We start from the raw sequence: 20,159 nt of genomic DNA, 5'->3' as shown, positions 1-20,159 counted from the left end.
TACCCGTAAAAATATCCACCACGTCCTAGTCTTTGAGACAATGTTATCTGTGCTATATAATAATGTAACTGACCTGTCTCTTTTAATTCTTCCAAAATATAACTCCATTGTATGCAGTAGCTAAGCATTTCGATATTTTACCAATGCAATTCACTCGGATTTTTTACAGGACATATGTATGTTATTAGGTATAGATGTTTATTGTGTGAATATCATATAACATTTTATTGGATTTAAATTATAAATAATTTTTATTATTTATCATAAATCAAATAAGAACACTGTGATAGTAATTAAACATATATATGCTTAATATTCCTTGGGTTATCGAGTTTTATGAAATTTTTTTTTTATTTTCGTAAATATTTTATATTTATAATTTCATATTTTTTGTTGAGCACTTGGATGAATGTATATAGCGATTAATAGGCAAAATTACATAGTATAAAATATGTTTTGAGACTGTCACGGTTGGTATAATAGAAGTGTCATCTGAAGTAATCATTAAAAAAAAAGAAGGATTTGCCATAATATTGTAATATTACTCAACAATTGGTAAGCTTTAAATAATTTCTCTAACGTATTTTTTTCTATTTCTCAGTGGAGTAACTAATATGTGGTCTTTTTCCTCGAATTTGATAAAATTGAGATTGGTGGTTTTGAGAATATTAATAACATGTATATGTATAATACATATACCACATATCATTCTATATATATATACGTTTATCATCCGATAATTAAATTTTTTTTAAACATTTATACTTATAACTATAAACAATTTAATATATCATCAATAAATCACAAAATTCAATTTTTGACATATAAAAAATATGATACATTTTTTTAAATTTGAATCGGTAAACCAAAATACACTATTTTGGGAATTGAAAATACCTAAATGTAAATATAATATGAATAATTTCTAGAAAATTGATTTAATAAAAGCTGAAATAAGTCCGAAGTATAAATATTCTAAAAGTAAAACACTATTTTATTTCTTTTAGTACAGTTATATTTTTTAGATATTAATTGAATTTTTTTTTATAATATAGAATAGTTTTATTTACAATTTTACCAAAATAACAAATTATCCTTGTTTTGCCATACATTTTTTTTATCATTCTCATTTTTACAGTAATTAAATCAGATTTCGAAATGGTCTTACCATTGCCTTGAATATTTATTTATTGTAAAATTATTATTTTCAGAAGTGATATTTCTTATAAATATTATGTATATGATAGAACCTTTTAGTTTTTAAACCATATATCATAATATTATTTTGTTAAAAAATATTTCTTTACGAATTTAAAATAATTTTATATTTGTTTAAAATTTGAATTTAAAAAAAAATCTATCAGCATTGTTATAAATCATGTTTTAACTTTTAAAACAATTTTTAGTTTAATAATTAATAAAAATATAAGTTTGAAATATGTTTATAATCTCAAATAATAAACCATTGTGAATAATTAGAGTTGGTAAAAAAAAAAAAATTTTATTTTACCAATAAGAGCCCGAGTTTATTTGAAGTTTTTCATACGTGTACTTGTAAGATCATTGTTTTCAGTTTAATAGTATCTACAAACTCATACGCCTGTCTTTTATTTTATTTTTTTTTAACTTAACAAAAGATGAAAAGAAACAACAATTCTCAAAAACACTATTGAAGAAAACAGCAGTTATATATTTTTCATAATTTGTGACTTCTGTATTAATTATTTAAAATACCCTTTTATTTTTTTTTATGTCAACCTCCTAAATATACAATAAAAATAATTCAATTTTAAATTTAACAAAGTAATGTACATTCTACTGTATTTTATTATTCAATGGATTTTATTTAAATTAGATGTCATCAAATGATGAGACGTTTTTATTCACATTTATGTTCTATACATATTATGATTTATAAATGTGCAACGTTTTTAAGTGATACACTTATATCCTGTTAAAAAATTTCCTACGGTATTTAAAAGTAAAACTCTCATATATTTTTATAATTAAATGAAAAAATTTGATGATATATAATGAGCCTTGATTTTGAAGTCAAACAAAACTAGAAACTACTAGACAAATATTCCAAATAATTTTATCAACTCAAACTGAATAAAAATTCAAAACCAAATATTTTTAACATTATAAATTTACTTATAATTTGCTAAAATATAACAAACTGTATTTTTACCCTAAAATTATGTTGAACATATTTAGTATGCAACACATAGATAAAAAATAAGATATCATAAAATTAAGGGTATAAACTATATAAAAATGTTATGATATAATAAAATAAGAAATATTTTAAAATATTACAATGTCATTTAGAACTTAATAAAATCATAAATGTACTATTAACTTTTTTTAGCATCATATCCATTAATTGACAGCTCAGTATTCAATTTTATAACAAGTTATTAATATATTACTTATCGTTTTGTTCTCTGACATAATTTTAAAGAATCTTTTATAATAAACATAATTAATCAACTTCTACTATTTTCAAGTTACTTGTGAATTATTCTGTTATTGAAAGGTCATGCATGACTGATCTCTCTGGCTGATTTGATACAACATGGTTTAAAATAACATCGAACGATGGCATTTCACGTTCTTTGTTAAAGCGATGGCTAATAGAAAACTAATAAGGACAAACTGAAACTCAACCATTCAGTAGTGAAATTCAAAATGTTATGTAATTCTGAAGACGATTCGCTAGTATTTTTTCCGCTTCCTCTGTCGATTATCTGTATATATTTTTGAAAAAAAAATTCATGTTTTGATGTTCATCGGTCGAATACATTTTTATGCGCATCATGGTTTTCCTTCACCTTTTCTGTGCACTCTTCTTATGTTTTTTATTCCTATGTAATAACATTACGCCATTTATCGTCAAGCCTGGAAAATCTCTGGGAGAAATTGTTTGAACAAACGGAATATACGTTAAGTAAATGAGACGATTTAAAACGAATTAAAACCCGTTAACAATTTACAATCGTCTCGCGTACAGTGTTAGCATGTATCGTTTAAACAATTTTTTTGATAAATTTTTTTATTGTCCACGCCTTAAAGTAACATTTAATTACAATAAAATTTTTTAATACTCACCCTCGATGATTTTGAAGATTTTTAATAGATATCGGCATTGGCTTAATAAAATCTTGTGAGTACTATTTTTATATGGATTATATACTTTATGTTTTATTAAAAATACTAACTCTCATTTTTTTGATAAATTATTATACTTTTGATTAAAATTTGATTTATTTTAATAAACCATAGTAAATATTAAATTTATTGTAAGAAAAAAAATGAACTATAAGAGTAGATTTTATGAAGAACATTCGAAAGTTAAATGGAAACCTATAATTTTTTTTTATTAAACGTGAAATGGTTTATATTAAATTTTGACTAGACAATAAACAACATTTTTGGACACCAATTATTTTTACTAACCAGTACCGTCTTTAGAGCGCGAACATTTAAATTTTATTGTGAAAATATATTTTCAATAATTAAAAAAATTTTCTTTTTTTCTTGTTATTTCAAAAGAAGTCATGTAAATTTTTTACAAAGTGTCAAATAATATTAACAGAGATGCTAAAATGCATAAGCCTGCCATAGCCATTAACTAACACTTTTTAATTAAGTATTATCTCAAATTTTAAATAAATATATAATGAAAATATAATATACCTATATAAAGTTGTTATGATAATAAAAAAAAAAACTTTTTAAAGATAATAATTTTTATTTTTTTAATTCTTGTTAAATTGTTTGGATATATAATGAATTAGAATTTAATATATGAAGTATTTCATTGATAAATAATAAATGCCTTGCTATCAATAGGTAGCTTTAAAATATAACTTAAGATCAGTAACTAAATGATTCTAAATCTTCTCTGACCATTACCTTGACCAAGATTTTCTACTTTGATAGATTTCTAACTGTTTAATAATCAATTAACTACCTTAGATCGTGGAAAACCGGTTGGCTGTTTCACTTATTCAACGTTTCATCGAAATGACATTAACGTTTGTAACGCAAATACTCTTTGATCAAATGTTACATCTTAAAACAGTACTATGATCTCCAATCCTTCTGTAATTAAATATAACAGCATAACAACTATGTGTCAATCTATACATTTTTGTCATAAGTTATATTTGAAAAATATCACCAAGACTATTGTGTATTTCATTATACTTTTTATTATTTGATAAGTGATAGCTTATTCTTGCGTATATACATTGAAAAAAACCTTACTCGAACAAGAACCGTAATAACCTTGTTCCGTCTGTATCGAAGTATACGATTTCATTATAAGATACTCTATTCTTTTGATTGAATTCTTAAAATATGTTTCGCTACATCGCAGGTATTTGTCGTCTCAAACAGCGCGGTTATAGTCTGGCGCACAAATATAATATCGGTGTTTGGACGTGCTTGCTAATTTCAATTTTTTTTTATTTATTTCATTTTTTATACAAATGTGTGTCATCTTCGTTCTTTGCATCTATTTTTTTGTTATTGGTATTTATTGGATTATGTGTTTTTTCACATACATCACGATGGTGCATTACCATAGTAGTACATAACTGTTTGCACGGTCGGCAGAAGCTATAGTCGCTGCAATTACCAGGTGAAGTGTAGCCCAGTGAGACGTTTCGGTTGTATGAAAAAAATAATTTGATAGCTATTTACCCGCTGTCCAACTGACCGATATCGAACGGAATCCTTGCAACGATTTATGTCTAAGAAAACATTCAGGAAATAATAATTTACATACCAATACGCTTAACTGGAATGTTGCTTCAATTTTCTCGCTATATAATGTTACTATTCAACTTTTAACTCAATTTTTATACAAATATTTCAGTTATTATACTTGAATGTTAGTTTAACTTTTTAAAGTAATCAAACTTAAAATTACTAAATTCTTAATTTTTTTATATATATTTTTTACTTTTTTTTTTTAAGGTAATTTAACGTCAATGATACTAGAGTTGCGTCGATTGCATTTATTTAATATTAAGATATTAATAACTTAGTCTTTCACTTTGATATTAATATGTCATATTATGAATTTTTATTAATAAATGGAAATTCTTAACCTAATTTATCAAACACCTGATTGTTTTTTAATATTTCCATAATGAAAAAATATTTCTATTTTTCAAAAATAATACGGTTTTTTTTTTTTAGAGTAATCTAATTTATTTTTTAAACATCGTGTAATTCAAAAGAAGCTAATAACGATGACTAACGTAATTTTTGGTAGCTATTCAACGATTTATTTACTATATAAATATTTCAATTATCACCATTAAAATCTATCTTCTCTTAGAAGAAGGCTATACATGGAACTATCACTTCAAAATTATTAATTATTTTCTTCATTTTATTCTTTTTTATTATATATTTTTAACCCTTTTATTTCAGTACCACACAGCTAATTTTTTTAAGTCTTTAAAGATCATTACAGTATAGTCTAAAAATCTAGTAATTCAAGTACAATAATATTTTTTAAACACAAATGTAAAAAATGAAAAAATCTTAACTTATAACAAAGACTTTTCAATTACTCTGAAAGTTATAATCTAGTTAATTGTTTTATACGCTATTGATAATAATAAAAAGGATAGTAAAGTAACAATTCCAAATTTTACCAGTTTTATAATTATATTGAAACAATGTAAATCATGTTTCAGTTAGAAGCATTATTTATATGGAGTAAAATCAAATCCTAGACATGAAATCTTTTAACCCGGACATAAAACAATAGTAATTATTTTGTTTTCTTTTGTTCTTATTAAATATATAATAACCATAGACTTAGCTGCTATAATATTATTACACCGTATAATCAATGTATGAGAACTAGACAATTGCACGAGTTCATGCAACTATTTGGTAGTTTGGTGAATATCTAAACGTAATAACTGTAAATTTAATTATACTTGAAGAACTTATTGAAGTTTTTTACCGTTCTATAGTAAAAACACATGCGCAGAGAAGTCGGTGATATGATATTATTGCAAGCCAAAATGTCATTGTCACGATCTGCACCCGTATTTGCCAGCAGCTGTGAAATTGTATAATAGTAATTCATTATTCTTTGTTATAAAATATTTCTATTTTCCGACAATACGTATTCGTACTCTAACTAGATCTGATTGTAGACTCAAGGTACACATATGATTTCGTTTCTTTTTAAAAGCCAAATTAAGATTTCGTATGTTGTTTTAATAATATTTTGATTTTTGAATGCACAGTTAATTTTATAAAAGTTTATAAAAAAGTGAAAATAATTGCAAAAAAAAAAAACATTGTCATAAAATAAAATGTTTTTTCTCAATAGGTCAACTGTGTTATTTTAGTTCGATTATTTGTTTAACATAAATTATTGTCATGCCGTATTTGTATTTTCGGCTGTTTGACCCACCTGAAGTTAATAAGCGTATAATACCACTTTAACATCGTTGACGAATTCCGGATCGATTAACCTGATTCTTCAACTTATTTTTGAAGCAGATTTGATTCTTTAATGTATAGGTCGATTGATTAACTATGTTTCGTACCTTTAAAAGTATAAAAAAAGTTGGCTAATTTGGAAGTTTTTATATGCTCTACCGGGCAATTAATTAAAAAAAATAATTTTGAAATAACGTTGTAAAAATGTTATTTAAAAAATAATTCTATTTGGATATTAAATTACTTAATTTTTAATCTTGTTCTAGTTCCCCTACTTATCCTTTAAATCTATATCAACTTAAGTTTTTTTAATTAAAACATGCAAATTTAACAAGTTTTATATTGGAAAATAAACTATAAAAAAATCTATTTAAAATGAAAATATATCCAAAAATATGGGTCAATAGTTGTTATTGACTAGTTATTTTATTAATTAGATGATAAATACATTTAAAAAATTTAAGTTGATATCTGCCAAAAGGTCGAGAGGAAGGGATAGTGTTAATTTTTTTCTTTAATTAGTAGTACAGTTTTATAAACTTTTGAAAAGAATAAATGATATATTATTTTGTATTTTTGTTAATATTGCGTGATGCATACTTAGTCAATCAATCTCTATACATTTTATTGATATTGAAAATATTTCAATTGCTATTATGTATAACGTCTTAAGTAATTCTCCATTTAGTAATTTTGTGTTAAAATTAAAAATTTGACTTTTTGATATTATGACTATATTATCATTTAATTAGATAATTAGCAAACATGTTATAATACATTGACCATCATATTTGTACAAAATATTTTTTAATAGGACAGCCTACTTACTAAAAATATGTCTGAAGACTATTTACAATCAATTTGTACTGTATCCGTGTTATTACAGCAATTACTCATTCTTTTCAAATCATTGTCCGAGTGCTTTCGCCCTTTCACAATTTTCACTATCTAAAGTCAGAGAACAACGTAAAATGTAATGTAAAAATGTATAAACATATCGACTTCAAAATCATTAGACCAATTCGTAGGGTGTATTATATAAATTATTTTACTATAATTTATTCTTTAAGTTGTTCTATATTTTTTGCTAATTAAATGTAAATCATAAACCATTTCTTAATCAAAATTTACGGAGCAGCAAAGAATCATATTTCCTTTCAAAGAAATCTGTGTTAAACATTATTAAACATTATTAACGATAAAAATTAAGAATCCAATTAGATCATATAACAATATTTATAAGTATAATGAAAAAAAAAGTATACACGTCTATCATAGAAAGCATTTTTAAAATAATTCTCATTAAACGAAATATTTGTTATGCAATAGTAGTACTTTATACTATCAGTTTTACTAATTACAATAAAGACATACATACATTTTTGATTGTAAAATTAAAATTTTTTATTTTGTTAAAAAGTAATTGAATATATAATTAAATCTTCTTCTTCTTCTTCCTCGTCTTAATCCCAACTACTTGGGGTCGGCCACCCTTATCCTAAACTTCCACTTGACACGATCTCCCACATGCTCTACGCTCACATCAGATGTCCTCATATCGCATTCAATAACATATTTTCATCTCTGTTTTGGTCTTCCTCTACCTCTTCTTCCTTCAACATTCATTTCTACAACTGTTATTACGGCTTCCGATTCTTCTCTTCTCATAACATGACTAAACCATCTAAGTCTATTTTCTCTCATCTTATCCACGATTGACACTACACCTATACTCCCTCTAATATGCTCATTTCTTATCTTATCTTCTCTAGTCACTCCACTCATCCATCTAAGCATTCTCATCTCTGCTACACTCATTCTCTGCTCTACTTTCTTATCAACCGCCTAACACTCTAAACCATACATCAAAGCTGGTCTCACTACAGTCTTGTAGAATTTGCCTTTCAGCCTCATTGGAATTCTTTTATCGCATAAGACACCAGACGCTTCTCTCCACTTCAATCACCCGCACTTAAACCTGTGTCTCAATTCTAGTCAAATATAATTGAAAATATAATAAAATCATTTTTAAAATATATTAAATTATATTAGATCAAAATTTTACTGTTTATTAGTTTATATAACAAGATTACATATCTTCTAAAAAATATAGAAAATTGGATGTTCATTATTGTAGCAGTGTAATATTTAAACACGTTTGAGCTTTAATATTTAAATAGTTTATACGTTTATTGGTTCATTAGTATATTGGAATATACTGGTTCCCTCATCTATATTGAAATTTCATCTTTCTCAGTGTAAAAATCCTGTAAAATTATTTTAAGGTAGAGTCGAACCATATAGCTGTGATGGAGACTAAAGAAATAATGATTATTATGTTGAAATATAATTGAAAAATTAATTGGAAAAATATTTATTATAATATAATAAAAAAATTGTATTTTTATTATATTATAATAAATATAAATGATTTAATTATAATAATATCACAAATTGTAATTTTATATGTAGCGCCAATTCTCAAATGGATAATGATGTTACTCCAGTGTACCTAGCAGCACAAGAGGGACACTTGGAAGTTCTTAAATTTCTTGTATTGGAAGCCGGTGGTTCATTATATGTCCGTGCAAAAGATGGAATGGCTCCCGTTCACGCTGCTGCACAAATGGGTTGTCTAAATTGTTTAAAATGGATGGTAAGTTTTATAAAATTACAAAAAACTATTTTTAACTATTTTATTTTTTTACATTACTTTTCTTTTGGGCGTATTAGGTTATCCCTTTAATTCATAATGAAATTATCTAACATTAGTAGTATTATTTAGTTTATTTACGAATTGTGTTATTATTCAGCAAATTTACTTACTAAAATAATTTTAGTAAGTAAATATAGTACAATTATTGTACTATTTAATTTATTTTTCATAAACACGTTTGTATATATTTAAAGTTGTCAAACACATCCATGGGACGTATTATTATCAAATAAATTTTACTTGAATAAAAATGAAATATCATGAGTCCTGTAAAAATAACTTTTGTTTTCGTGTCAAAAATTAATCGTAATTGTATTTGTAAAAACAGGTTAGAGATCAAGGGGTTGACCCTAACCTTAAAGATGGCGATGGTGCTACAGCACTACATTTTGCTGCCAGCAGAGGTCATGTAGACACGGTTAGATGGCTTTTGAGGCATGGTGCCAATCTTGTTGTAGACAAATATGGAAAAAGTCCTATTAACGATGCAGCCGAAAATCAGCAAATGGAAGTGAGTATTGTAAAATTTTACAGATTTTACAGTCTCAATATTTTTAATAATTGATGATGAGCATTGTTTCGTATAATACAGAGAAATTATTTTTATACTACGTTTAATCATCAAACTTAATAAATGTGTAGCCAAATGGCTACACATTTATTAAAAACAATTTATTTATTAATATCAAATAAACACTTAAAAAAAACATTTCAGAAGCGCATTCTCTTATTAGTCGGTATTTAACCCAATTATTGCGTTTTCAAATTATTCCGGTCTGCCAAACAGTACCATCACAATTCTATCGAAAGATAGTCGATCGCAGTGAAATCCTAGAAGCTATCGAAAATGTTTGCCCTTGAATTTCCGTTCCAATAACTAGACTGACCTTGATAATGATATTTTCAACAATTTATAAAATATGTAAATGAAAATGAGACTAGAAAGTCCTTTAATCTCAAAATATTTTAGCAATTTAAGCAGTATAAGGTACAAAAAAAATATTTTGACACAATAATTTTCCCAGGCGACGATTTTAAAAAATAATGCTATAAAAATATGTTTAAAACATCATTTCAAAAAAAAAAATGTTATTATGGTTATTTCACTAAAGCTTTTTTTCGTGTATTTTTATGCTTTTTGAAAAATAGAACTAGAATTCAAATTTTTGTATTTTTTTAAGTTAAAATAATTTGTTTGTACTTGATACATTCAAGTCAAATCAAATCTATGTCAAATTTATATAAATCCATAAACAAACTTCCTATGGATACTTATTATTTTTAACAATAAAGTATTTATAATATAACAATTTTGTATGTACAAAAACGTTGAGTAATTAAAGTACTTTTATTGATAAAAATGTTTTTTTAAGTGTTTAAACATATTAGTGCAACATGGTACAATGCCTGATTATCACGATGAAAAGAAAAGTGGCAAACTATTAGGATGTACTTGTCGTAAAGAAGAACCCAAACAACGAGTGAGTATAGTATTAAATATAAATAATTACAACATTGAGCATGTTAAAACCATGTATACAATGTAAAGCATGTATACAACGACTTGTATAATTTTTAATACAAATTTTTGTTAAAGCTTTCAAGAATTTATCGTAATAAAATTAAAAAAAATTATTTCTTTACTTGCGCTTCGAATTTTCTTTGTAAAAATTTATTCTAAATTGAATATTATCTTTCGTATTATGATAATAATTTTAATGTTCATAATACCTTACATCTATTTTTTAAAAATATATTTTTATACATTGAGTTATAGACTCGATGTTAATTTTCAGTTTAAATAAAAAATTATCTAATCCTTTTTCTCGTCATAATTTTTTTCAGTGTTCATTTGCCGACTGTATTAACTATAAAAAGAGCCAAGAACCATTTTACTTGCATCCGCCGTCTCAGAATCTACCACTGAACGGTTCCGGTCGCGGTAAGATTGCAGCCAAAGATGGACTTTACATAAACCCAATGCAGCATACGCAACTTAAAACTCCTTCAGTGGTTGAATCCACGACGACAGTTGTTCCACCACCACCGCCACCACCTCCAACTATGGAAAATACCATTAACTATAATCAACATCTCCCAAACAATAATAATATGAATAATATTATAAGTAATAAAAATCATGGTCCATTTTATTTACATAGTCCAAATGAAGTAACCGATGACCCGGTGAAGGAAATATTTGTCAAATCACCTACACTTGGAAAAACGTCTTCCAATGCATTTATTTTGAATTCTCCACCACCACCCCCACCACCGGCCATAGGCCTTAATACCATGACGGGTAAGAGATTTATTCATGAATTAGTTACACTGAAGCTATAAAATATCTATTTCTTCTTTCACGTTTTTTATCACAGCGTTTTTTTAAACATAATACGTTTTCATAATAAAAACTGTAATAATGGTTTTCATAAAAATATGTCAGCCGATTGTGACACATAATCAAAACACTTAAACCGTAATCAATTGGTAAGATTAACTTTATCATTTCTAAACCAATTACAATGACATAAGTGTCCTCGAGTTGGAATCTTTATATAAAAGTTTAGTACATTTCTAGACGTCCTTCGATTTATAAAAAAAAAAAAGTGTTGTTTTTTGAGTTAAAATTATTTGTTAGATGATATTCGAACATATTCTGTTACGCATCAATCATCTTTTTACTTGAATTTTTGGTCGAAAAGTTACATAAAATACAATTATTATTGTTATTATTATAAAATATCAATATGTCAATAGTTGAAGAGCAAGTAGCTTGTTCAACTGTAATTTGGCGTCGATTAGCTCGAATTCGATCATCTAAGTCGTCAGCCACTAAGGCAGCGTCCAAAATAGCTCGACGAGATATTTCAAAACTTTTCGGCGAAAACGGCTGGTATACCGAACTAAGTCCCAACATAATTAGGAAGTCTAGCTCGTCTAACACGGTTCGTTTTAGTCTAACTAACGATATCGGTTTTCCAGTTAAAGTTGAAGTACATAGCAGTAGCAGCTCTGGTGCTGGTTCAGATGAAAATTTGAGCTCATCATCATCAGACAGAGGTAGTGATCCGGGTACTGTAATGGGTGAAAACGACTACGAAGATATCTATGAAATTCAACAACGGCACAGAAATCATAAAAAAGAATCAAAAAGTCCTAGCAGAGATTCGGGCAGCCACAGTCGTTCAGGTTCCATGAGTTCTACGGGTAGTATCGGTGGAGGCCCAGTGTCATCAACCGTCGTAGTAATGCACACCCATGCGGCAGTAGCTGAAACAACTCACATGACGGTCTCTTGCCACGAAGCCACAGGAGCATTGACTCCAGGTATGTAAAAAAAAAAAAAATAATAAAAAATATTACGCATTTGAAAACTTAATATTTTTTCATTTTTTTTATTTGATTATTTCAAAGTTGAGATTTAATTAAAAGTAAGTAAATATATATATATATATTATTTACTCATGATATTCAGTACTAATAATTATGCCTTATATATACTATATGATTACCAAATTTTTTATTCAGACACATTTAGTTGTACATAGGGTTTTTATGTTTATTCTCGTTGTAAGTAGATAAAATATTAAAATTGCGTAAACTGAAATAAATATCAAAGAACATTTTAACTAAAAATATTTTGTCTTAGTGGCTTTATTATTATACTTCAACAGGAAATACTCTCTCTTGTGGTATTTTATTGCTTACAAGATTACTATTGTTTATCAGATATGATCAAGTGACTAAATAACCATATACTTGCGGTATTACCGAAAGTAAAACAATAGATAGTATACAAATGAAATTACTAAATAAAACTACTAAAGAATGAAAGCTAGCTTCAAATTTCCCTATAGTTTAAAATATGTGTAATTAATATATAATAATATGTATTGAATTGCTATCATAAATAATTTTGATTAGTTTATTTTTAAATTCTAAGTTACATATAAGTACATTTTTTACTATACATAAACATATATTTAACATCAATATTCATTCCATATTTTATAAAATTGAGTTACCTCCTTGCTCTTGTTATAAATTATTTGTTTTCTATAGAGATGCAGGGCACTTTGTTAGGTTATTATAATTAACGAAAATTAGGCGATAGAAAATAGAATAATGACCCTTTAATCCAATAAAAAAATATAACAAATCTGTTCTTTTGAAAAATTAGATTTTTGTGTCATTCAGTCATTTAACTCCGAGTACAGAAATATAATATTATTTTATAATTTTACATATAATTCAAATTAAATATTCCTTTAAATATATTAATTTAAAAAAAAATATTACAATAGAGTCTGGCGTGTCGAGCGGTTCACCTTCAGATGTGAGCCATTCGGCCGAAGATTCTGACCCCGAAGTCAGCGGCATAGACACAAGACATCACCATCATACACTTCCTTTGCATCCAGTTCACCACAATCTCCATCACCAAATACACAAAGACCGTATTCCGCTTAAAAGAGTGGTTTCAGAACCAGCAACAGGTTCATGTCCACCACCCCCACCTCCTCCAATGCCAACTACTAATTTGCGCCCTGTATATGTATATGTACCAAGTCGAAACGATTCGTTGTCTGGATTTGATGATCAGTCTAGTATGTATTTTTTCTAATTACTACAGTAAATAATTAATTAGTACTTAGAATAAATCATCAAAATAAAATCAAGTGAACAGAAAATTGAACTATGGATAATTTTCACCAAGACTTTCGCCTAAAATAGTGGTGAAGGTGCTATAATTAAAATGTAGATGCTTATAAACATTTAAACATATGTGTGTAAAAAGCGTTCAAATTTTCACGCGCTAGTAATCATACAAATTTTCATATTGTTTTTGATGTTTTTAGAAGGAGATAGCAGTGGGGCAAGTACTCCTGCATCATCAACCGAGCAGCAACAACACTTATCATTCATTCCACCAAAGTTTCCTCAATCAAACACCAACGAAGACGAAACAGGACTCATCAAACCATCGACTTACTTAAAAACTGTCGGTAGTTCTACTGGATCCGGTGACGAAGTAACAGTGGCCGGTACGCGATTACCAGCCACTCCTCTCCACAAAACCAAATCTGATTTAGCAAATAAACAGCTGCAACCTTTGGCTGCTATCAGCATACAAGACTTACATAGTGTGCAATTGAAGAAAACTCCAGGAGCAGCTAAGATCATGAACAGCAGTGATAGGCAGCAACAGTCAGCTGGTAAGAAAAATACCTATTGTAAATAATTGAAATGAATCACTTTCACTCCTGTATAACTTTACAATATATAATAATAATTATTGCTAATCGACCGTATATGTAGTGTAGACATCGTGAGTGTGTGTGGGTTGAGGTTTTCATGTCGCATATAATTAAGCTTGAACGTCTCTCAAATTCCACTGTTCTCACAGTCTTCATTTCAATTCTTTCTTATGAAACGACAGCCATTGGTTTTCAAATGTTCCCACACACTTTATTTGTTTTATATAATTTAGATCTTAAAAAAACTTCTAAAACAAAAATTATCGATTGTTTTCTTAATTTTCAATGCAGTTTAAAAATTTATTTATTAGACTTAATGATTCATTGAAATAGTGTCAAAGTCAAATCATATAATTTACTAAAGAATAATTACATTCTTTTTAGTAATTAATAATGCGAATACATATTACTCATTTGTTATTTATATATTTTTCAAAATAAAAGTAACAATAAAATATATAATTCAAATTTAAAATAACTCGAATTCTACATAGATTAGATATTAATTAAAACATTTTCATAATGAACAGTACACGATACTTGACTAACTATTCCTCTCACAATATCTTCAGAAATTCAAAATACTAAATAATTATTTCTTTTCAAAAGCTTATAAAAACACTACTAAATTAAGAAGAAAAAGTTAAATTTACTCTTTCCTCTTACGCCTTCAATAGATATCCACTTAAGTTTTTATATGACAACTTAACTGGTCAATATAACTTTTGAACCAGTATTTCTACATATATCTATTAGTTATTTATCTATCGTTTTAATAAATGCTGGAATTATGACGAGGGTTTAATTATTTTTAATATTAAGTGTTCATTGTCATACTACTCCTCCCATCTAAATATAAAAGTAGTTATAACTTCTAACATAATTGTTCAAAAGTCGTTTTTGATCAGTCATTTTCTTAATTAATTTATTTTCCATTATTTAAATTAGTTAAATTTATATGACTCAATTTAAATTGATAAATATTTAAAGGGTAAGAATAGGGATATAGCGAAATTTAAAAAAAAGAAGCATATAAAAATCTACATAGACTTGAAAAGAAAAATGTATCATTTTTTTATGGTATAGTTTGAGACATAATTAATCAATCACTCTGAATGAAAATTAAAAATTAATTGCATTTATTTTCTTCAGTTTTATAAACATTTTTATTTAAAAGCATTAAAATGATTATAGTATTCATTAAAAAAAGCTTGGTATATTAAAACGATTCACATGATATTATAATAAATAATTAGACGCGTGATAACTGTGTATTCAAACGATAATATGATTCTTAATTTAGTATATTTTTATACTTTCACTCGTGTTCCTAACAATGCGCGATTTTCAAGTATTCATGATCCATGTTGTGTTAAAATCCAATCATTAATTTTTGTAGGTGGAGTAATATCACCACTTCAAGCACAAAGGCAAGATCTGATTGCTGAATTGAAAATGTCGAGAGACATAAATGGCATAAAAAAGATGAAGGTGGAAAAAGTAAAAAAGGATGAGATGACTGAAAAACAAAAGATAGACGAAATAGCTAAACAATTATCACCTGACAATATAATTGAACAAGTAAGAGATTGTATCTTCATCTAGATGCTTTAGAAAATCATAAGATGTATAAAAACACATATTTTTATTGAATTTGAGAGTTTTCATTCTTTCTAATGTGTAATGATGATATTTTCGTGCACTAAATCTTAGATGGTATCATGTCCAGTATGCGCATTAACCGTGACTAGGCGTTTGTTATATTGATGAACGCAGCTAATCTTTCAAAAAATGTACTTTGTAGTGCATTAAATATTTGCTCAGCCAGTTCTAACCAAAATATTTTTAAGATTTCACCTTTTAAACTAATAGCTACAATTTGTTCAAAATATTTCATATTTTCTTAATTAACGTATTATTATTCATAAGTAGAACTACACGAGAATAGACCTATAATATTTTTAGTCACTTTTAGCTGTATAAATAAATTAAAATTATCATTTGTTTCCATGTTTAGAATGTTTATTGAAAAAAATATATATTATCCAGTGAAAAATTTCTATGTAAATTAAACTAGTTTATTTAAACTTAAATTGTTATGAGATTATTAATATTAAAATAAAACTAATTAAAAATAAATAAATATATAGAATTATATTTCTATATAAATTTCTCATGAAATAATAATTTTTTGTACAATTTTTTTATTTTGGATTTTATTAGTTACATATGTATTTCAATTTATCTGTTATTTAGCTGAAATTACTAAAAATTAAAAAATAATTGAGTGTAAGGCCTTTATGATCTGTTATCGTGATTTAATGTATTTGATTAGTTTTAGTGGTAAAATAAAACTATTAAAAAACCATCCCAGAGGGGGTCGCGGCACAGGGGGGATGTGGCACAGTTGGGTCCAGTATAGATTAAATCTGACAGTGATTAAAATTACTATCATTAAAAACGCTTCGATGCAAATGTGTAGATAGTATTTAATTTTAAAACAATTGATGGATTATTCCAAAAGCTACATGATCTCCTATTTCCTTATTCATATCCTAATTACAAGTTTGATGATTTATATGTGTAATATATGAATAAATAATTATCTATTGTTGAATGAAAGAGGGATATAAATATTATTTCTCATAAAAAAATTGTATTGATCCATACGCTTTTCAATAAATATAGCATTTTAAAGTTAAAAATGTAAAATATAAAATCGAGAATTTTAACACAAAAATAGCATATTTTTAATACGGTAATCATTTTCACCATGAAAACAAAATAAAGTCCGAAATATTCTTTATTCATAATAAAGTATACTACATAAGCTTTAATTTAAGGGATATATAAAAGTGTCAGTATTTCCGGAACACTTTAAAAAGTTAAGTTAAAAAAGTGAATATTTTGTGAAAAAGTTGTCATCTTTAATCCACCCTGTGAACAGTTAAAGGATCAAATTTATAAAAAAAAATATATCAAATGATTAGTAAAGACATCATGCATCTATAAAAAAAAATTATATTAATATAATCATTATTTAAAAATTTATGACAGTTTTAAGTAAAATAATTGAAAAAATTTCGAAAATTAGTGATTTTTAAATTTGTAATTTTTTCGGAGGTTTCCCCCATTTACTGGGAACGAGGGATTTTTTTTCAATTTTTGAGGGTAATGACTTTGACTAGATAAAATTTGTAATTTTTTGACGTATCGTTGAAAGAAATCGATTCGGTGAGAGCTGAGAAAAAGTAGTAACAGTCACACAAAAAAAAGAACACTTCATAAAAACGCATCAAAGCTAATAAAATTAAACATTTTTTATTTTATTTCCAAAGAGTTCATAATTAATTTACTAAACAATTTATCTATATAATCTTTTACTCAGAGCGGATATATTAATACAGTACTAAGATTAAAAAAAAACCCAGCACAGGGGGGTCGCGGCACAGTGGTGACGTGGCATAGTTGGATCAAGTAAATGATATCTGACAGTGATTAAAATCACTATCAAAAATAAACGCTTCGATGCAAATCTTTAGATAGTGTTTAATTTTAAAAAAATTGGTGTTTTATTCCAAAAGCTACTTGATCTGCTGGTTCCTTATTAATATCCTGATTAAGATAAAGTATGTCGAATGAAAAAGGGTTTATTAAAAAATATTATTTGTCATAAAAAAATTGTGTGGATCCATAAACTTTTCAATAAGTTATAGCATTATAAAGTTAAATATAATATAAATAATAAAATCGAAAAATTTAAGAACTGTTCAATTTTTTCTATGTTTTTTGCACTAAAGTTGTCGATTTTTAAAAAATCCCATGGAAATTTTAAATTAGATCTTGCTTTCCTATAAAATTGTCATTAGTTCTTAAAAAAGAGTCATATACTTTTGGAATATAGTGTAATTTTTGATTTAGTAATCATGATGTTATAAAAATGTTTTAGATCCCAGAAAAAGATGCGAATGGTAACTTGATACCTGCATGGAAGAGACAAATGATGGCAAAAAAAGCAGCAGAAAAGGCACGTAAAGACATGGAAGAAGAACTAATTAGGAAAGCAGAAGAAAAACGCTTACAAGCTCTACCTCCATGGAAAAGACAATTGATGCAAAATAAAAGTAAAAATGAGGAAAGGTAAATTTTACGATCAAAAATAATACTTCTGATTAAGGCTTGTATCACGTTATAACAAAATAATTTTTACTGATTGTATTTATTTAAATTGAAAATTATATTTTAGAAGAATTATTTTAACACAGTATTTAATACCTTACTATTAATATAATATATTTCCACAAACAAAATAGTATTACTAATGTTGCTAAGAAATTATGGGAATATCTAAAAAATGTTTTAGTTCATACTCAAATAACTAAAAAAAAATTATCTTAAATATTAATAAATATTTTAAGTGTTGTTTTTTTTTTAGTTCTTAATTGACATTCAATTGAGAGAATATTTTTAAATTAAAAAATTTATTTTTAACTTTATTTTTTTTTAAAGACCAACCGTTATTCAAGTGAAACCAAGCAATACTACAAAAGTGTCTGAAATGGCACAAATAACGGATGGTCAAAATAAGGAAAATGACAAACCACAAGAAACTGAAAAAATAGAAGATAAGTCTGCAATAACTGAACCATCTAAGCATGAAGATGAACCAGAAGAACAAGATAAGATTATTCCTTGGAGAGCTCAACTAAGAAAAACCAATAGCACACTTAATCTCCTTGAATAAAAATATTAAAATATGGCATGTTTACATGATCGATTTGACTATTATTTAAAATTATATATTTGTTTGATATTTATACATTCATATTGTACTATACAAATATTATTTAAACATTAGTAATAAAAGTTTCAGTGATATCTTTTACATATTTATAAAATTTATATATCATTACTAAAATATTAAGTTTGTTGTCTTCTCTGTTCTGTTTAATGTACAAGTTATATATATATATATATATATATATTAGGCACTTAATACTATTTTTTATACCACTTGACATTATGTTATACAATATATATTATTGAACAATGTTTTTTGATAATAAAAAAAAAGTTGTTTTAAATTGAACATAAAAATTAGTCTTTCCTTTTAATAAATCATATATCTTTTAAGTAATCAGTATTATGTTAATATTTAAAAATTCAATATTCAAAAATAACAAAACTAAATTGAAATATTGTTACAAAATGTTATCGAAATATGCAAAAAAATTATTATCACCATGGTTTTAAATTTCAAGATATAACTATTAATTAATAATGTAAAACTGTTTTGAAAATAAAAAAAATGCTAAATTAAATATTCGTATAATTCTACAATATTTAAAATATACCACCATTATGGACAAAATATTAACAATTTTTTTCTCATTATAAAGTGATTCCTTTATCTTGAAACATTTATCATTCGAAATTTAAAGATAATATCGATAATTTTTAAAGGGTTTTCTTTTAGTTCCATACTTTTTTTCATGAAATGTTTTTCACATTATCTCATAAAACCATTGTACTGATATCTTCAGAAAATGACACTATTTTAGTCAATACATATTACTTACTCAATTATTAGTGTAATCCTGTAATACACACACAAAAAAAAAAAGAAAAGAAATAAGAGAGTTAAAAGAGAATAAAATAATTATAAAAAAAAAAATGTTGTAATGCAACAAAAGAAAAAAAAA

At 26.0% G+C, this 20,159-nt stretch overlaps 1 protein-coding gene across 6 annotated transcripts in view; it reads left to right on the top strand.

Moving 5' to 3' along the window:
* The window catches only part of LOC126904646 (espin), a 45,313-nt gene extending 25,971 nt beyond the window's left edge, over window positions 1-19,342 (top strand). For 5 of the 6 annotated variants that reach the window (XM_050683851.1, XM_050683860.1, XM_050683886.1 and 2 more), the window contains 10 exons: window positions 8,953-9,136; window positions 9,525-9,707; window positions 10,570-10,677; window positions 11,042-11,498; window positions 12,182-12,526; window positions 13,504-13,806; window positions 14,059-14,415; window positions 15,857-16,038; window positions 18,407-18,597; window positions 18,967-19,342. In XM_050683851.1, the coding sequence (XP_050539808.1) occupies window positions 8,953-9,136; window positions 9,525-9,707; window positions 10,570-10,677; window positions 11,042-11,498; window positions 12,182-12,526; window positions 13,504-13,806; window positions 14,059-14,415; window positions 15,857-16,038; window positions 18,407-18,597; window positions 18,967-19,201 (2,545 nt within the window). In that variant the 3' untranslated portion in view covers window positions 19,202-19,342. The remainder of the gene's footprint in view (window positions 1-8,952; window positions 9,137-9,524; window positions 9,708-10,569; window positions 10,678-11,041; window positions 11,499-12,181; window positions 12,527-13,503; window positions 13,807-14,058; window positions 14,416-15,856; window positions 16,039-18,406; window positions 18,598-18,966) is intronic. The other variant, XM_050683868.1, reaches the window with a different exon arrangement.
* Window positions 19,343-20,159: the final 817 nt, after the last annotated feature.

This window comes from Daktulosphaira vitifoliae, unplaced genomic scaffold (assembly GCF_025091365.1).
Source record: "Daktulosphaira vitifoliae isolate Bord-2020 unplaced genomic scaffold, ASM2509136v1 Scaffold_1, whole genome shotgun sequence".
Classification (NCBI taxonomy): Eukaryota; Metazoa; Arthropoda; class Insecta; order Hemiptera; family Phylloxeridae; genus Daktulosphaira; species Daktulosphaira vitifoliae.
The sequence above is the reverse complement of the archived record's forward strand: the minus strand, read 5'-3'. Positions and strand labels throughout refer to the sequence as shown.